Source organism: Cyanistes caeruleus, chromosome 28, assembly GCF_971803275.1.
Source record: "Cyanistes caeruleus chromosome 28, bCyaCae1.hap1.1, whole genome shotgun sequence".
NCBI lineage: Eukaryota > Metazoa > Chordata > Aves > Passeriformes > Paridae > Cyanistes > Cyanistes caeruleus.
Genome location: NC_141728.1, coordinates 5,728,016 through 5,749,004, shown reverse-complemented (window position 1 = coordinate 5,749,004; position 20,989 = coordinate 5,728,016). Strand labels below are relative to the sequence as shown.

At 40.6% G+C, this 20,989-nt stretch overlaps 1 protein-coding gene across 5 annotated transcripts in view; it reads right to left on the bottom strand.

The window, feature by feature from the left end:
- The window catches only part of LOC111942230 (IgGFc-binding protein-like), a 43,161-nt gene that overhangs the window by 16,183 nt on the left and 5,989 nt on the right, over positions 1-20,989 (bottom strand). Inside the window, exons 2-4 of one of the 5 annotated variants that reach the window (XR_015279708.1) lie at positions 20,884-20,928; positions 15,859-17,057; positions 15,156-15,772 (exon numbers count right to left, since the gene is read on the bottom strand). Coding sequence is in view for 3 of the 5 variants with exons in the window: in XM_086865148.1 (XP_086721274.1) it covers positions 16,201-17,057; positions 20,884-20,928 (902 nt within the window). In the remaining 2 variants the exon portion in view is untranslated. Of the gene's footprint in view, positions 1-12,047; positions 17,058-20,883; positions 20,929-20,989 lie in introns of those variants that run through there. The other 4 variants (XR_015279707.1, XM_086865149.1, XM_086865150.1 and 1 more) reach the window with 4 other exon arrangements.

Below are 20,989 nucleotides of genomic sequence, written 5' to 3'. Positions count from 1 at the left end.
AACACACAGATGTTAGAAAAGGCTGGTGAAGATGTGTCCGCCCAAGAGGGGACACGAGGTGGGGTGTTCGCTCAGCTGGCGACCCCGAAAACACCCGCCCATCAGGCGGAGTCAGAGGCTGCCCAAGAGGAAAGGCTTCAAAGAGCGGCGGGAGACGGCAGGATGGCCGCGCCGCGGAGTGACCCCTAGCAGAGGGGGGAGAGATTAGAAAAAATATTAGGACGCTGCCATAGACAGACAGCGAAAGAAAAGGGGCTGGCCAAAGCTACAAAGGCACACCCCGCAAAGCGACCAGTGCCGCGATCCATGACAAGGAGGACCCGGCCCTCAGGGAGGGGAGATTGGCAGGGTCCCACTGTCGAGCCGCGCATGCGCGTTTCGGTGCTGAAGCCGAGCCTGTGAATTTCCGGAAGTCGGCCCGGCTGACTCAGACGGCAGAGCCTGAGACTCTTAATCTCAGGGTCGTGGGTCCGTTTTCTGGCAGAAACAGCAGTCGCCCAAAAAGGGATTTATCTCCTGAAAAGGAGTTTCTCCCTAAATAAAAGTTTTTAGAGTTTTTTCTCAGATTCAAAAGCAGCCCGGGGCGGACGAGTTTGGCAAAACACATACACACACACACACAGAAACCCTGTCGCCTTGGCAACCACCGGTGAAACAACTCGGACAACTTCGGTGAAACCGCTAAAAGCAAAGCAACAAAACAAAAGAGAAACAACAGAAAGCTGGACATATCGGAGAGGGATATGAAAGAGAGAATTTTAATTGGACAATTCAAAAATTAGAAGCTTTGTAAATTGTATTGTTGGCAAATCAGCAAATTGTTGTAGTCATGACTGAGATTTAAAAATAAGTCTCTATTGAATGAAGTGCCTTCAAAAATAGATCAAAATTTTGTGGATATTTTACAATGAATATATATATATATTCATATAAAATATATATAGATGATATATTTCTAATAATATCTGCTGGTTTTGATTTATAAAATGGCATGGAAAATAATGATATTAATGCATCCCAAGAAACTTGAAAGATTTTTATTCTGTTTCAGTATTCTTGATACATGAAGGTGTAATAAAGAATTGGGTAAATAAAAATTCGGAATAAGAAGTTTAAATAAAGTATGTGTAATTATAACCAAATGAAAATATGGAATAAGGAATTCTCCTCCAGGTCGAGGTAGAATTCCTTTTCCAAAGTCACGAATTGCAAAAGAACCCCCCCCAGATAACAAGCTTCAGCAGACTCATCAACTCGGAGGAAAGGACAGGACACAGGCCATCATAGAAACAAAAGAACCAGCCTGAAAGTCTACCTCCAGAGAAAGGCAACGCCCGGCCGATTTCGGCCGGAGACCATCAAGCAAGACAAAAGGGACGAGCCCCAGGAAGATGGTCGTTGCCAGAATCGAACACCACACCCGCCAAACCCATACTACAGAAACTCAATCAAGAAAGACAAAGAAGAGACTACTCCTCCGAGATATCCATCGGCGCTAGCCCGGATCCCTCGATTCTGCTGTGATGAAATATGTTAAAATACGTACAGACTCACTTTGCATTTGAGGAGACTCTGCCCGGATACTTACTGACTCAATGTTCTAGGCCAGGAAATCCATTCACCAGACAATCAGGGACATTTGGTGAATGGAAACTGGTTGGAATTCTAGCCTGGGGACATAAAATCCCTATAAAAACCCAGGCCAGAGAACCCTCAGACGTGGATTTGGGAACACCTATACCTTGCGTATAGACCCTGTCCACCCAGCGCTGCGCTGTCCATTTATTGTGGTTTTTTCCTCGCTGTTTGTTGCTTTATTAATTTATAATAAATTTATCTTTGTTAATCTTTAATCTGCCGTTGCATTTATAACAGATTGGTGCCGTGACTTGGATCGGAAGAAACTGTGGGAGAATCTCGCTGTCCAGGGGGGTACCCCCGCTGATTTCAGCGGCCTGGGGAGCAGAGACCCTCCGCAGTTCGCTCCGATTGCCGAACCAAATTTAGGCTGAGGAAAAACCATAATAAAAAGGAAACGGATCCAGAGAGCTCGGGAAGGCGGGAGCCTTCGGGAAAGCCGCGGCTTGGTAGCTCATAAAAAGTCATACGTGCACGAAGACGCCCTCGCAGGAAAATTGCTGTAAGTACTGTGAGGTTGAGCGGGTGATCGGGCGAGTTTGTGAGAGACGTGACCTGGTCACGAAGCGAGTGTGGACTTCAAGGCCGCGTTTCCATCCTCCCGCGAGGGAATTGGCCGGCCACGAAGGAAGCGATTCTGTGTGAAAGGGTCTCTCTTTCCTTACTCGTAAAGCCTGAGGCTAAAGGGAGTCTCAGGGGACCGATCAAAGGGGGCTGAGAGAGGAAGGGACGTCCAGTCGAGCTCTGGAACTGGTAAACTCTCTCAGCCAAAAGATTTAGAAAGTCGGAACACCGAGAAAACCCCAGTACAGCTAACCGAGAGGTAAGTATTGGTGCGATCTAGGACTTTCAGAAGCGGAAAAAGAAAGACGAACACAACGCAGAGCAGGTAAGAATCGTAAGAAAATGGGACAGAGAAAAAGTAGAGCGCAGAAACTAGATAACGAGAAAAACCCATCAGAGGAATCAAAACAAATGCTAGACATCCCACCGGAGAGTCCTTTAGGGTGGATGTTGAGAAATTGGGAAAGTTGTCCCGAGAAACGAGGAAAATCCAAGGCAAAAATGATTTATTACTGTGCCGAGATCTGGGGAGGACAGGAATTGAGAAACTGTCTCACTTGGCCAGTATTGGGGACATTTGATAAATGGACGTGCAGAGAATTACTCGCACACGTAGAGAAAAAGGTCTCGTCAGACGCTGAGGAGAAAGAATATGCCAAACTCTGGTTAAATACCAAAGTACGGCTGTTTCCAGTGAAACAGAAAAACGAACATAAGACAGAGACCTGGGAACCCCTGGATCACTTACCCCCTCCGTACCGCGGGCCAGTAGAGCCTCCGGTGATGGACCAAGTAGTACCATCAGCACCCGAGGGTTCCATGGGGCAACTAGCAGAAGCACGCTCCCCTCAACCACCGGGAGTAATGCCGGAAACCCTCACTACCCCCCCACCTGCAGAAAACCCAGCCACCGCACCCTCTTTGGAGTCGGTGTTGGCGCAAGGATGGGGCTTACCCCCTCCACAAATCCCGGTCCGGCCACCACAGCTGGGACCACCGAAAGTATCAGAAGGGAACCCTCTGAGTCACTTAGCTGCGGCAGACATCCCGCCAGCAATGAGGGGAAAGCCTCCCGCAAACTCCAGTTCCCCTCCTGCAAGCAGGACTCGGTGGAAATCAAAAATAGGGAATGGAGAATGGGGAGAGACAGAAAATGGGCATCGAATGTTCCCTCTCAGGGAAGTGCCAACCGCCCCCGGAGTAATTGGATTTGTAAACGTGCCCCTTAACTCAGGGGATGTACGAGCATTCAAAAAAGAAATGGGGCGACTGCTAGATGACCCATTTGGAGTGGCCGAAAAATTAGACGATTTTCTAGGGAGTAGTATTTACACCTACGAAGATCTCATGGCCATCCTGAGATCCCTGTTTAGCCAGGAGGAGAGAGAAATGATTAAGCAGGCGGGCATCAGGGATTGGGAAAGGCGGCACCCGCAGGGAACACCCGGTGACCAAAAGTGGCCGAGTGTGAGCCCGAGCTGGAGCTCCCAGACCGAGGAAGGGAGAAGAAGCATGATGGATTTGAGGAATATCATCGTGCAAGGAATAAGAGAGGCGGTCCCCAGAGGACAGAACATTAGCAAAGTATTTGGGGAATGTCAGGGAGAAGAGGAATCCCCTACCGAATGGTTAGAAAGGTTGCGGAGAAGTCTGCAGATTTACTCCGGGACTGATCCCAGTTCCCCGGTGGGGGAGGTCCTGCTTAAAACGCAGTTTGTGGCTAAATCATGGGAGGACATTAGAAAGAAACTTGAGAAAATTGATGGATGGCAGGAGAAGAGTCTCCAAGAGCTTCTAAGGGAAGCTCAGAAGGTTTATATGAGGAGAGAAGACGAAAAACAGAAACTTCAAGCCAAAATATTAGTGGCTGCAGTAAAAGAAGTCCAAAAACACGAACAGAAACAGGGTAAACAGATACCTAAAAAACAAAAAGGATCTCAAAAGGAGGAAACTCCTCCTCGAAAGGATCCTCCAGAGTGTTTCTACTGTAAGAAAGTAGGACACATGAAAAAGGATTGCAGGAAACGAATAAAATATGAACAAATATTTAAAGAAGATTAGGGAAGTCTTGGGCTCTTTCAAATGGGGACAGTAACAGCAAAAGAGCCCTTGATAAAATTGAAGGTAGGTCCCCACCGCCAGGAAATGAGTTTCCTGGTTGATACCGGGGCTGAGAGAAGCACCCTGCAGAAGTTGCCTATAGGGTGTGAAACGAGTAAAGAAAAAGTAATTGTAATTGGCGCAAAGGGAGATCCATTTAAAGTCTCGGTAATCAAGGAGGTGGAAATCGAGTCAGAAAATAAGATATGTTTAGGAAATTTGTTGCTTGTAGAAGAAGCAGACTACAATCTATTGGGAAGAGATATGATCATAGCTTTAGGAATAAATATCATTGTGAAAAATTCAGAATTAGTAGTGAAGGTGTTGCATTTAACTTCAAAAGATGAAAAAGAAACTGACCCCCGAGTATGGCACTCAAAGGGGGAAGTGGGAAAATTAGATATTGCTCCCATCAAAATTGAAATTGAAAATCCAGAGAATCCGATAAGGATCCGACAATACCCCATCCCAGCCGAAGGGAGGAAGGGTTTGAAATTAATAATTGACGAGCTGCTTAAAGGAGGCACGTTCGAGCCCTGCATGTCCCCACATAACACCCCCATCCTGGCAGTAAAGAAAGCCGATGGGAACTTCCGATTGGTTCAGGACTTGAGAGCTGTAAATGCTAGAACCCGAACCAGGTTTCCGGTGGTAGCAAATCCTTACACTCTACTAAACAGACTCTCACCAGAGGATGTATGGTATAGTGTAATTGATTTAAAAGATGCATTCTGGACATGTCCTCTGGATGAAGGGAGTAGGAATTTTTTCGCTTTCCAGTGGGAGGACCCAGATACCAATCGAAATCAGCAATTGCGGTGGACGGTCCTTCCACAAGGATTCGTTGAATCTCCGAACTTGTTCGGACAAGCCTTAGAGCAGCTACTCACTCAATTCACTCCAGAGGAGGGGACAAAACTATTACAATATGTGGACGATTTGCTAATCGCCGGAATCACGGAAGAGCAGGTGAAGAAATGTACCATTTCCTGTTGGGAAGGTAAAATTAGAAAGAAATTATAAATATGATTTTGTAGCCAGAAAGGCTAAGGAAGAAATACAAATGATAGCACGGTTTGAATAATTCAAAGAAACCAACCGGGCTGGTATGCCAGAACACATTCTTTCCTGCAATAAAACCAAGCTGAGACCCCTCATCCCAGCCTTATAAGGAAAGGTCTGAAGGACCCTGAGATAACTAAAAATATGCAAAAATAGCGATTTCTATAGGTTGTACACAAATGTTACTATATTAGTATACTTAGAAAGATTGGTTAGTTAAGGAATAGAATATTCAAAGGTATAGGTTATATAAGTAGTGGTATAGAAGAGCTCGGTCTCTTTTCACTCTCTTTTTTGCGCTCTCTTTTTTGTCTTGCTTGCTTTTTTTTCGTCTCTCTTGCCCTCTCTATTGCCCTCTCTTGCCCTCTCTTGCTCTTTCTCTCTCTTTCTACCCCACGCCCTGAAATAAACTTCTAACACTTAACTCGATTATAGAGGTCTTTGCCGTGTCTCTGACCGTCCCCAGAAAGCGTCTCCTACAATTTCCCTGCTGAATTTTCTGGGACAAAAAGGGTTGAAAGTATCTAAATCCAAGTTGCAATTCACAGAGCCCGAAGTAAAATATCTTGGACATTGGATATCACAAGGGAAAAAGAAATTAGATCCCGAGAGGGTGGTGGGAATTCTTGAACTTCCTGCCCCACAAACCAAGAGACAAATTAGGCAATTTTTAGGGCTCATGGGATATTGCAGACAGTGGATTGAAGGATACAGTGAAAAGGTGAAATTTCTGTATGAAAGGCTAAATACAGATCGATTAAAATGGACAGGGCAAGACGAAATTAAATTCCAAGAACTAAAGAATGCCCTTGTCACTGCTCCAGTTCTAACATTACCAGACATCAGAAAAGAGTTTCAACTGTTTGTCGATATAAGTGGACAAACAGCACAGGGAGTTTTGACCCAGGAATGGGCAGAAAAGAAGAAACCCATAGGGTTTTTGTCCAAAATCCTAGATCCAGTCAGTCGGGGCTGGCCTACGTGTCTGCAAGCAATTGTGGCAGTAGCACTGTTGGTTGGGGAAGCCAAAAAGGTAACGTTTGGAGCTCCCCTGATAGTTTATACTCCACATGATGTAAGAAACATCTTACAACAAAAAGCAGAGAAATGGTTGACCGATTCAAGGCTTCTGAAATATGAAGCCATGTTAATCAGTTCGCCAGGATTGGAATTAAGGACAACCTCTGCACAAAACCCTGCGCAATTTTTGTACGGGGAACCAACGGGAAAGCTACTACACAATTGTATTGAAGCAGTGGAATTACAGACTAAAGTAAGACCCGATCTGGAGGATCAGGAATTGGAAGGAGGAAAAAAATGGTTTATCGATGGTTCCTCGAGAATGATGGAGGGAAAACGTAAATCGGGTTATGCCATCATAAACGGTATAACAGGACAGACTGTAGAATCGGGTCCCCTAAAAGCAAATTGGTCAGCACAGGCATGTGAACTCTTTGCTCTCCTAAAAGCCCTCAAAGGCTTGAAGGGAAAAAGGGGAACCATCTATACCGATTCAAGGTATGCATTTGGGATAGTGCATACCTTCGGGAAAATTTGGGAAGAAAGGGGTCTGATCAACACTAAAGGAAAAGGATTGGTACATGAGGAAATAATTAGACAAATTTTAGAAGCGGTCAGGGAGCCACTGGAGATATCTGTGGTTCATGTAAAAGGACACCAGACCGGACGACAATTCCATACAAGGGGAAACAATTTAGCGGATAAAGAGGCGAAAAGAGCGGCATTGTTGACCGTAAGTATTTCTGAGCTAGTCCCAAGGGAACCTCCAGAGGTTTCAGTGCTTCCTTCGGAAAAGGAGCAGGAAGACTTCAAAAAGGTAGGGGGACATTTCAAAGAGGGTAAATGGTGGTTACCTGACGGGAGGGAGTTGGTCCCGAAGGGGATAGCAAAAGGAATACTCAAAAGACTACATGCACAAACCCATTGGGGAACCAGGGCATTGGCTGAACAATTTTTAAAATTCTTCGGGTGTAAAGGAATCTTCGAGCTTGCAAAACAAGAGATACAGGGATGTGTGATATGCCAAAAGGTAAACAGAGCGAATTTTCGGCAAACCAATTGGGGAGGTCGGCCAATCTCATACCGACCATTTGAAAGAATCCAAGTGGATTTCACAGAATTACCGAAAATTGGCAGAAATAAATATTTGTTAGTCATAGTAGATAAATTGACACATTGGGTAGAGGCCTTTCCCAGAGCTAAGGCTACGGCCCAAACAGTGTCTAAAATTCTACTGGAAGAAATAATTCCTAGATATGGTATTGTAGACCATATTGATTCGGACCAGGGTACACATTTCACCTCAAAAATTATCAAACAGTTGTCCGATGCGTTAGGGATCAGATGGCAATATCATACTCCTTGGCACCCTCAGAGCTCGGGGCAAGTGGAGAGGATGAATCAGACATTAAAATCACAAATATCCAAATTGACAATTGAAACAAAAATGTCCTGGGTCAAATGTCTCCCCTTGGCATTGTTGAATATAAGAACCATGCCGAACTCAGAAACAGGGCTGTCCCCCTTTGAAATGTTGTATGGAATGCCGTACAAGCATGGTATGCCGGTTGAACATCCTCAAACAGAGGATGTGCAACTCAAACCCTATCTCATTTCTATAAATAAAAACTTACAGGAGTTAAGGAGAAGAGGATTGATTCCTCAAAGCAGCTCGTTGGGATTTCCGATCCACCAAATTCAACCAGGGGACAAGGTACTGATCAAAGTGTGGAAAGAGCAACCCCTCAGTCCTCACTGGGAAGGACCATACCTCGTCCTCCTGACTACAGACACCGCGGTTCGTACGGCTGAAAAGGGCTGGACACACTCTTCCCGAGTGAAGAAAGTTTCGGTTCACGACTCCCCCGAGTGGAAAGTTGTAACCCCTCCGGGAGAATTGAAAATCAGGCTTCAGCGGAACAACAAATGAGCAGCGAAGACAGGATAAGTTGCACCAATTTTGAATGTTGTTTTCCTTTTGTACCATTTAAGTGTGCATATTGTAAACAAACGTGGGTGACTCATTGTTTGGGAGGGCAAAAACCGAGAGGGTTGTGTGCCGCGTGTTACAAAGAGGAATTAGAACAGACCAACCTTTTTCTAGCACTTGCTACCCGGGTGGGTATCTTGGAACTCGACTCTCCGGAGTGGTTCCGATTTTTTCAAAAAGGATTACGAGGCCATTTGGACTGTAAGGCGGAACCTCTAATAATAGAGTGCCGCCGAAACGTAAAAGTACCGTGCAGGAGCGGCACGATCAAGGCATCTCGGTGGGCAACCTTTAAAAGGAGGTTTGCCATCAGGACGTCAAGGGCCCCTGAAGACAGTCCTTGCTGCCGAGAAGAAGGTTATCCCCGCCGTATGTTCTTGTACGGGCGGAGGGAATGGCAGAGGGATGCGATTGTGGGGAATCCTGACGATCCTGAACCTAGCCATGTGCTGGACCGAGAGAATGGGCCCCGAGGCACCTCCGGGGACGACCTCCCTGGGGAAGTGTGAGCAGTGCCAAACTGCCACGCGAACCGAGCCATGGATCACCTGCCCTCCGGAATTGCACGCAGGAGAATGTTGGGCAAACGGTACCCAAATGGACCTGTGTAAGCTGGAAGGAAAAATTTGGTGCTCCATCCCGGGGATAGGTACTGGAAAAAGGCAACCCCATATCACAGGGGAAAAAGAGGTCCAAGCGACCCATCTACGAAGTAAGAGAGATATAGGAGGGGTTTCCCCAATCTCGGTCTGCGGGCAGTGTAATAAAACTGTCTGGATTGGAGGAAAGAAACAGTCGACGTTCATTGCGTATCACAGAGTCAACCCCTTGTGTTACAATAAAGCAAACTTAAAATATTGTACCATGGGGGGGAAATTGTACTGGGAAGGGAGGAACCTGAAACACGAAACGAAAGTGTCATTCAGTAATGAACCGATAGTTTTGGATTTACTGAAAAATGACGATGACAGAGTGTGTCTGCAGTTTGATCAGGTGATCTGTTTCGCAAAAGACGAGGATGGTTCAGACCCTGAAAATAAAATAAAACAATTAACTCTTGAACTAAAAAGGCAGGAAATGGAAAATAAGAAAAAAAGACTCGAACAAGAGAGGTTAAACTCTCTCAGTGAGCAATACGAACAATTAGAAAAACAATACGATAATTGGAAGCTACCTAGCCCTAATCAGAATCTATTCATAGATCTGATGCAGGAAATAGCTACCGAATTAGGATTGACTAATTGTTGGATATGTGGTGGCCTGAAATCAGCCGAAAGATGGCCATGGAAGGGAGAAGGATTAACCCCAGAACAATTACTTAAGTGGACAGGATTGAAATTATCCAAAACAACCCGGCGACCAGAGGGGTGGGTGATTGATAAAAGAATCATTGGAACTTTTTGTGTCAGTCGGGAAGGAAGGGAATTCACCGAGCTAGTTGGTTACACCCCGTGTGTAAAAACTCTCTCGGTAAATTCAGATAAAAAGACAAAAATTTGGCAGCCGGAATCACCCGAGGGCTATTGGAGCCAATCTCGGGAAAATAATTGCGAATGGATAGATCTAATTGGTTTATGTTGGAACAAACAGGACGGGGCGAATCCCTTCCATGCCTTTCTCGGCCTGAGGGAATATTGGGAGGACCCGGCAAAACTTAACAGAGATTGGAAGGCACCGGATGGGATTTACTGGATATGCGGAAAGAAAGCATACAGTGAATTGCCCAGAAATTGGAAAGGGTCATGCACACTCGGAATAATTCGGCCTTTCTTCTTTACATTACCTAAAGATGAAAGCAGGTCTTTAGGTGCTCCCCTCTTTGAAACTCTAGCCAGACAAAAGAGGGAATTGAAACGGGAGCTACCAATAGCCGGAGGTAACCACCAGTGGAAGGGGGAGGAATGGCCCGCCGAAAGAATCATACAATATTATCGACCGGCAACATGGGCAAATGATGGCAGTTGGGGATACAGGACCCCAATCTACCTCCTCAATCGGCTCATTAGGTTACAGGCTGTGGTAGAAGTTGTTTCAAACCACACTTCAGAAGCCCTGGAACTCCTAGCAAAACAACATTCCCAGATGAGAGCCTTTGTCTACCAAAACAGACTCGCTCTCGACTATTTGCTAGCTGAGGAGGGAGGAGTGTGTGGCAGATATAACGAGTCAGAGTGTTGCATGGAGATAGATGACTTCGGAGAAACTATAAAGGGTCTAGCTGCTGAAATAAAGAAAGTAGCCCATGTACCCGTCCAGAAATGGAATTCGATTTTACAAGCCTCTTGGTGGAATCAAATTTTTGGGCAAGGGGCATGGTGGAAAAAGCTAGTATTCTTTATAGGATGTTCTATTGCCGGAGTCATCTTCCTACCCTGCCTGATTCCTTGTCTGATCAGACTGATACATTCTGTCGTTCAAGGAATGCAGATTGCCTCTCTCCCAATAGACCCAGAAAAGGCACAAGGAAACACTACCCTTCTTTCAAAAATCATGAAGTTAGAAGAAGAAAAAGAGAATAGAAATGCGGTTAAAGCATTGAGGGAATTTGAGAACAAACATATGTTGTCCCCAGAAAATATAGAAGAGTTAGACCAAGAGGAAAACGACATTATCTAACCTGATATTCCTCTGAAAAAAGTATGAAAACACGAATTTTTAATGTGTTCAAATTATTAGGTGGGGGACTGTAATAAAGAATTGGGTAAATAAAAATTCGGAATAAGAAGTTTAAATAAAGTATGTGTAATTATAACCAAATGAAAATATGGAATAAGGAATTCTCCTCCAGGTCGAGGTAGAATTCCTTTTCCAAAGTCACGAATTGCAAAAGAACCCCCCCCAGATAACAAGCTTCAGCAGACTCATCAACTCGGAGGAAAGGACAGGACACAGGCCATCATAGAAACAAAAGAACCAGCCTGAAAGTCTACCTCCAGAGAAAGGCAACGCCCGGCCGATTTCGGCCGGAGACCATCAAGCAAGACAAAAGGGACGAGCCCCAGGAAGATGGTCGTTGCCAGAATCGAACACCACACCCGCCAAACCCATACTACAGAAACTCAATCAAGAAAGACAAAGAAGAGACTACTCCTCCGAGATATCCATCGGCGCTAGCCCGGATCCCTCGATTCTGCTGTGATGAAATATGTTAAAATACGTACAGACTCACTTTGCATTTGAGGAGACTCTGCCCGGATACTTACTGACTCAATGTTCTAGGCCAGGAAATCCATTCACCAGACAATCAGGGACATTTGGTGAATGGAAACTGGTTGGAATTCTAGCCTGGGGACATAAAATCCCTATAAAAACCCAGGCCAGAGAACCCTCAGACGTGGATTTGGGAACACCTATACCTTGCGTATAGACCCTGTCCACCCAGCGCTGCGCTGTCCATTTATTGTGGTTTTTTCCTCGCTGTTTGTTGCTTTATTAATTTATAATAAATTTATCTTTGTTAATCTTTAATCTGCCGTTGCATTTATAACAAAGGTTTTGAAAATGTTATTTTCTCTATACATCTGATAATGTAATATTGTATGATATGGGGTGATCATCAAGTATTATTACTATAGTTACAGTTAATTACTGCAAGATACATTTCTTTAAAATTGAGTTGAAAGATCTTATGATTTACCCTACAGAAAAAGGATTGAATGAAAAGTTTCTTTCATTTTTAACCTTCCCTTTTATTTTAATAAGTGTATTGAAGATTTAGTTCAATACAATTTTCAGTAATCTCAAAGTTATGTTAACCGTACATTACCCATTTGCTTGGTTTTTTGACAATTTTAATAAGGTAATTTTAATGTGACTCCTTTTGTTATAAAAAAACATTTATAAAAGCTTATATACATATATACCAATTTGGATTTTGGATTTCAGTTAAAAAGTTAATGTTTCTGAAAAGTACTACAAAAGCTGAATAGCAACTTACCAAATCTCTGGTATTGTATTTTTTTTCCTAGTAAAACTGCACTCAAAAAATCCTAACAAATTAAGGCATATGCCAAGCAAATTCTTGTTACGAATGGGTAATTTTTAATAACATCTACAGTTATTATGGGTTATTCTCAAAGCCAGATAACATGGAATTGTGATATATTTGTTGCAATTTCTGCAATTTTTGTTCGTTATAGCTTTCTTATTTTTCAGTGTTTCCAGAATTTTAAAATGTACCATTGCTGAGGATCAGCTGCCATGGGAGATGCTTCAGATTAAACCAACTGCTGAATGGTTTAATTGGTCTGGTACCTGAGACTTCTGGTCATTTGCTTTATACAAATGCCTTTTAAAAGTTTGCTGTGTTTTAAGCATCTTATATTTTTAAACCCCTTGCTTTGAAAATGACTTAAGAGACATCTTTCCAGATGAGGCCTAAGGCTCTGGCCAAGCCTTGACTTTACCTGGATAGAGAATTTACTAATAAACCCAGAAGTTTTCTGCATCAAAACAATATTCAGGTCAATTTGACTTGGCAATTAGTGAATTAATAGAGCAGCTAGATTTTACAGTGGGCTTGGAAAATTGTTATCCGGACATGATTTTCCAATCTTCCATTGATTTATCAGCTGTGGCAGACTCTGGGATGAGAATATATGTTTAGTATATTTAGCAATTCCTATTACAGATTATTTTAATATGGCATAATATTAATTATGCATCTTCTTAATAAGTTTTTGATTTCTGTAAAAGTGTTATTTCCTATGTGTATACATGACAAATGTTTTACTTTGATGGTTTTTCATTGTCATAACAAAAAAAACAAATACCTTAATTACAAAAAAAAAGGGGGGGGGGAACCAAGGCTATGCCTCAGAAGTCTAAGAACCTTATATATCTTAAATTTTTGGAAAAACGTAAAGATCTATTGCAAATAATTCTTGAACAGTCCTTTTTATATAAGTCTTTTACAAAGCCAGTTCCATCAATTATCAGGTGTTGTTCTAACAGTACTCAAGCAAAGTTGAGAGAGAATTCTTTGGTTCTGGTCAAAAGTTCAGAAACAAGATTAAAAATTCATTTCAGTTAATAATTTGGAGAAAAGTCTATGTTTATGTATTCACAGGTTCAAAGCAGAAGTAACTTCCTAGCGAAGAACATGGAAACTCATCAGCTGCAAAGACAAACAGAGCCCAAAGAGCAAAAGAGAGAGCATACAGATGTGAACTGTATCAAGACCACAGTTGACAGCTGAACAACTTGGATCCAACATGCAAGAGCAATGAACTTTGGGTTTCATGTGAAACAGTGGGAAAATTGATATTTTAAAGTCTCATTTGTTAAAGCATGGTGTGAATTGTGTCAAGATTCAGAATCTTGCACGAGGGATAAAGTTCTTGAATATGAAGGTGAATCAGGTATCACCCTTGAGCTGTATCATTTTGTTGATCACTTTGTGATGCAATTTCACCTGCATCACTTCTTTTAGTTAACTCAAAAGAAAGTATACCTTATCTCAGTGAAAACAGATTTTTGTATAATATTCAATTTTTCTGTATTAAAACAGAATGAAGATGAGATAATGAATGTTACTCCAAATCATGCTCTATACAAAGAGGCAACATCTTATTGTAACCTTCTATCAATCTTAGTTACACCTGATTGTGAAGAGTTTGACTCATGAAATTTCAGATAGAGATCTGTAACAACTCAGCTTTCAATTCAAGTAGCTTCAGCAGAAACTTTAGAGCAATTAGACAAATTAAGCTACTGATCAAGTAAGCAACCTAGATCTATTTCTCTAGCTTTGAGTGGTTAGTTAACTGATGTTCAAAACTGGAGGCAGAATGCTCTGTGGAACAGAGCAGCAGTTCTGTTGTTAGTGCATAGGGCATGAGTGAAGGAAAAATAACTCTTCTTGAAAAGTAATCAAAGAAAAGGTTTAGGTTGATTTTTTTTAAATTTTTTTTTTAAAGAGAGGGGCAGATGTTGGAGTCTGGAATACAGAGTGTGTGCCCTTGTTTCTGATACTTAGTTACAAGACCTAGAAAAACATTGAATTTCATATAATATGAAATTCATGAGCATGTTTTCATGGTGACACATGAAAACAAATGTTAAAGTTAGATAGGAAAAGCTAAAAATCTAAGTGTGTAGATTAGAAAGTTTTTTAAATCACTGGGTGAAAAAGTAGTTTAGAGAATAAGAGATAAGATGGAGGATTTAGGGTGTTGTCCCTTGTCCCTTCTTCTTTCTTCTTCATGTTCTTCTCCTATAGGTTTTTGGGTAATAGTAAGTGATTGGATAGAAAATGCCGCGGTGCATCACAGAGGTGATGGGTCATTGGGTCATTAAGAAAAATAATATACGTGTCTATTGTTAATTGGGTAAAAATAGGTATAAAGATAAAAGAACTGTGTAGTTCGGGGCCATTTTGTGCATCAGACACGAAGTGTGCCACAAGGCCTTGTTTGTACCATCAGAAGAAAGAAATGTGCCAAATTGCAAAGATTAACCTTGTAACCAGCCTGAAGAGATCAGTCAAGTTTTATGATCACCTGTTAATAAACACGAGAAACAAGATTCTAATGAGCTCGGGAGTTTTCTTCGAATTATAAGGACTGAGATAAGTGGACCTCCCCATGAGGGAGGATCCCAGAGGAATTCAGCTTAAAGGAGGCTGAGAGACTAGAGAAAAGTTGTATCCACAGAGAATTCGGCCCAAAGGAGGCAAGGAGGAGAGATATTACAAGAGCAGCCGGAAGTTTGATTACTACATGATCATCCCAGTTGTAGAGGACCTTCAGGTTGAAATTCAATTGAATTAACATGGATTTACCCTTCTGGTGGATGCAGAGCTTCCCATGTGAGGAGATGGGGAGGCGTGAGCGGTGATTCACCTGCAGGACGACAACCATCAACACAACCAAAACCCATCATAATTGGGCAATACAAGGAGTTTAAGAAGACTAGAAGTGTTTTCGTGCAAGGGTTGCCTGCACACCATCAAATCCTGGAATTATTTAGGAAAAGACCCTCAAGATCATTGCTAAATACATAATTTCAGTGAAATTCCATAAAATTACTTGAAATTCAGGAATTATGATGGGTTTCGCTTTACCCTCACCATCCCATTCTCTGACTGGACAGCAGTGACAGTGACATTGTCAACATGGATGGTGATGGAGCTGATGGGGGAAACTTTGGAGTTCTCTTTTTCCTCCTTTTTGACCTCAACAGAGAAGGCAGGAAGGGTGGGATCGGGACTGCAGATGGTGGTCAAGGTGTAGGCACATGTTCCCATGAAATCAAAGGTTTTTCCATCAAAACTGCAGTAATGTGGCCCTCCAGCAAGCCAACAGGTGGAGAAAGTCTCCTGGATGCATTCCAGCTGTCCATCCACCATCTCACACCTATCCTCGCATATCAAATCCTCACAAGAGAGTGGTGTGGGGACTGAAAAGAAGGGGAAAACCCATGAATGGCCAACTGGACAACACCCAACCATTGGGGTGAGACAACAGTGGACTGACTGTACTCACTGGCGGCACAGAGCCCGGGGAAGCCATATCCAGTGCAACTCTGGAACACAAACACCAGGAGCCCAACAGGCACCTGTGAGTTCTCAGCGCTCTGCATCGTTGCGCTCACAGTGATACTGGCCCAGGAGAAATCTGTGCCGGGAATGGCCTGCCATGCCATGGTGCTGTCTGGCTGATGGTTGAGGGTGGTGGTTGCAGTGGCAGTGGTAGGTGCAATGAGGATAGCATGGTTATACTGGCTGGGCACACTGCTGAAGTGGAATGCAGTGCAGTGGGCTGTGACAGGTAGGACAACAAGGAGGAAGAGATCTTGCCAAGATGACCCGCTGAAGAAAAACACCACTACCTCGTACTGATATGCAGATGGGAGTTACGGTTTACCACGAACATCTGTACCTCCCCTGCTGCCATGGCCACAGTGGCATTTCCACTGCCGGTGTGGTAGGTGATGGTGTTGTCTTCATACGTCACCACATAAGCAAAGTCAACATCTGTCTGCAGTGGGTTGGATGGCACCACATAGCTCCTCCCCCATGCTGTCATTGGGAGGAGCTGCTCCACCACAAAGTCAAAGCCAGCAGACACCTTGACACAGGTGTGGCTACTGAGGACGGCCACAGGGGTGTCGGCCACCACGACTGTGCCAGTGAAGTCTTGGCTGCTCTGGAGCTGCAAGCTGTGATAGGGCTGTAGGAACAGGCATAGCACAGCACCGGGCACATAGGTGGCCCCAGTATAGTGGAAAGTGGCAGTGGTGGTGATGCTGGTAGCAGTGGTGGCAGCGCCTGCGGCCACCACAAACTCGGTCAGGCCATAAGTGTAGTTCCCAACAAGTGTCACCATGTAGTACCTGGTGCCCAGGCTCTCCACAGGCAGGAAGGCGGTGGCACCCATGGTGTAGCCCTTGGTGCTGGCGGCCACCATAGAGATGTCAGCACTGGCCTGGATCACCAAGGTTTTATGGCAAGTGCGGCTTCCAGGGAGTTCCAGGTTAGCAGGGAGGGGCAAGGGCACAGTGACATCCAGCCTCAGGGTGACGTTCTGGGTGATGGACCTGCCACGGAGCGTCAGTGACACCTGGGTGCTGGCAGGGCCATAGGAGGTGAGCAGCAGCTGCAGGTAGGCACTGGGGGACTCATCATCATTTTGTGGGAACACAGCCAGGAACTCCTGGCTCCGGTAGCTGGCACTGGAGAGTTCTGGGAAAACAGGGAAAAAAGGGGCTTTGGTTAATTTTTATATTAACCAAGGGGGTTACATAAAGGGGGCTTTTATATTTTTATGTTGATATTTTTATATAAATTTATATATCAATTTTCCTATTTTGTGGTAGGAACTGAACTGAAATGACATTAAAAATATGACTGCAGTATCCTGTTGGGGAAGATGAAACAAGGAAACCTTATGAATAGGATTGTTTAGCAAAAGATTCTGAAAATATGAAACCCAGAATCAAAATAGAAATGAAAACTTGTTTTTAGCTATAGGATACTGAGTGTTAGTTACTATATAACCAAAGAACAATAGCCTAGCCAGCTGAAGGAGAATTCCTGTTGATTGAACAATACCCTTCTGCTGCCAGTGAATCCAAAGGTTGAAGCAGTAAGAGAAGACTTTGAAGAGTAGCTTTTAGAGTTTAAAATGTAACACTGAATGGTAATGTAGTAGTTCTTACAGGCTACATGTAAATTCTATAGAATGTGTGTCATGTACTTGGTCACCGGGAATTAGAATATTCACTATAGAAAAAGATATAATGTATTGCAACAAAAACTTAACTCTTTTTACCTCTTATGCTCTTTGCCTCTTAACCTCTCTTAAGCTCTTAGGCTCTCACCCTCTCTTACCCCATCTTGCCCCTCTCTCTCTACCCTCGTAATTACCTTCTGCTCTCATGCTCTCAGCCCCCTCTTTCCACTCTCTCTCTCCCTCTTTGAGCGTGTTTACGCTGTGGCTGGCAGCGTAAACAGAGCTCTTCCACCTTCTACTTAAATAAGAAATTGCTCATCCCAAGAGCAGCCTGGCTTAGAGAAGTCTCCCACCACGAGTCTGTTTTATGCCTACAGTATGCAATTCATAAAGTCTATTTTTATATATAAACATAATAGAAATTATATTTACAGTTTATTCTGCTAATAAATAACATCCAACTAAAACTATAAATAATAATATATAAATAGTAAACTCTTATTTATATGTTCTATTAGCAAATTATTAAAATATATCAATGCCTTAATAAATGAAATAGAGTATTATTAACTGATATTAATTATATAAAATACTATTCCTCAAAACAACACTATTATTAGACATTTATATTATTATATCCTGTGTTACTGATACATTAATAGTATCAAGTAATATACTTTAGCATATTACTACTCATTAGCACACTGATAAAATATTAAAAACATAAGACTCATATATCAGTAAAAACATGTCAATTGCATTTTCAGACTGTTATATTATTATACTGCTTATCCAATATATAACATAGTTATATAGTTTCCTATGTTGTTATCATACAGGTCTATTAATTATAACATTGTGATATACAATACTTAAATATATAGTAGTTTATTTTCTATTATTTTGTACTTAATAGAAACATCAGCAAATATTTAATCCAAATCCATAAATATTAAAAATAAATAAATATAATAATAAGTGCTGTGGTTATTGACTTTATTTCACTATTACTCATCATAAAAAAAATTACATGTTATTTTTATAACTATATACAACATTAGATAATTTATATTTTCTCTATAAAATTATACAGATAGCGATTTAGAATAATTTTATTTCTTGTTTTCATAGGAACGATTTGGGGGAAAAAATGGTCAAAATCAGGAAAAATAAGCAATAAGGAGCAAAATTATTTTAGTATATTATAGACCAGAATAGAATTAATTTATCATCATATTATACTACATTGCAATACAGTCCTTATCATAACACGTAATTAATATAACAATTATAATAGGGGATATTACATTATAACATTAATTAAAATAATATATAATAACGTTATTAAATATAATATTAATTGTATACAGTTATAAAACATTATAATACAATAATGTCATTCATGTAATACCATGCAACTAATATGTCATATTACATTGTAAAATAATCCAGAATTGTATATAATTATACTTTTAGCAATTTATATTTATTTTATCTTGTATAATTATCTTTCAATAACTAGATGTAGTTATATATAATACTAATATGTAGTATGCTATATATTAGTTAATATAAGAATATACAGTAATAACTACACTAATATATTATGCTAATAGAAATATATTATATGTTTTTATATTTCACACCTTCTATGCATCCATATAAACTTTTAAATAATTTTATATTTAATTTTCACAGTAATTTTTACTAGAAAATGCAAATCAAGAATAACAATAATAACAACATAATTATAGCAGATCATATGCTGTATTTTTTATAGAATTACAGTAGAGGTTATATATATCACTATTGTAGTGTATGTATATTATTAATAGATCCACAACACATAAAAATATAGATGAATATTTATAAGAAATTATTCTCCTATTAATCAGTATTATGTTATTCAATTACACTATTTAATATTATTATTAGCCAATTAATTTTAAAATTATTTTTATAAGAAAAAATGCATATACAAATATATATGCATATAAAAATATATAAAATTATAAATAAACAAATAAAAGACAGCTTTAAAGGATCAAAAATATTTAAATATTTTCAGGGATTTTTTTTAATACTACAAAATAACAAAGTAGCCCTTTTTTGTCCAAAACATATCAAAAAGAGTGGGTATCTTCTCCAAAAAAAAAAAAAAAAAAAAAAAAAAAAAGATATTTTTGAGATTGTTGGGGGAAAAAAACCATGACAATGAGATGAAAATTGAGTAAAACTCAGTCTATATATAAAAGTTAGTGATAAAGATTTTTTTATATTTAAAAAATAGGGAATTGGGGATGTTGGGTAAAAAAAAGATAATTCTGGTGATCTTTTCTGAAAAAAATGGAATTTGAATGTTTTGGGGGAAAAACAGGAAATAATGAGGTTTGACTGTGAACAATAAATAGGATTAAAGGAAGCATTCTGAATTAATACATTAAAAAGGGTTGCTTTTTAAAAAAAGGGGGATTTTGAAGAAAAATCAACAGGGAAATTAGCAACTGGGATTTTAAAAATTAGAACAGAGTGAATGAGGATTTTTTTCTTTAAAAATGCATGAGATTTAAAACAGACTTCAAGAGGGCTTTTTTTCCTTTAATGAGTACATCTAAAACACAGAATTAAAAAAAAAAACAAACAAAAAACCCAAGAAAGTCTTAAGGGAATATTTTTTTTTCTTTAAAGCACTATCTAAAAATTGGATTGATAAGAAGTTTTCATGAAAATTAGAAAAAAGCCAGGAAAATAACGAATGAAAGGGTTTTGGTTTTTTTTCTTCCTTAAGAACCATCTGCTTTTATTAAAAAAGAGCAAATAAAAGAACCTTTTCATAAAATAAATAAATAAATATAAAAATCGATCTTTTTTCTCCAGAAAAAAAAAATTAAATTACAGCATATAGATCTTGCATTTTTTTTTTCCTGGAAAAACACTAAAACTTATCATTAGAATTTTGGCTCAAAAACAACAACAACAACAACAAAAAACACAACCAAAAAGTTAAGTGAAATAACGAGGAGAAGTGCACTTTTTTGGTTTTCTTAGAAAGTGAGGATAAAGGGGATTTTTCCATGAAAATTAATGAGGTGCTCATGAAAAATAAAGAAGAAGATTCTAAAGGCTTTTGGATTAAAAAAAAAAAAAAAAATTTAAAGGGTTATTTTGGTTAAAAAAAATAAATCTGCAGCTGACAGGTTGTTGGAGAAAATGCAAAATGAGGGAAGAGGGGAATTTTCAGGCAAAAACAAGCCCAGTATTTAATTTTCTGTGCTACAAAGCCTGGAAATAAGTACAAAACCCAGGAAATTTGGGGATCTTGTGTGTTTTGCTCACCAAAGAAAGGAAGGAGGAACCACCAGATCCCATCTTCTGCCATCCCTGTGAAAAACACCCAAAATCACTAAAAATTCTTATTTTATGGGAAAAATCCATGTGAGCC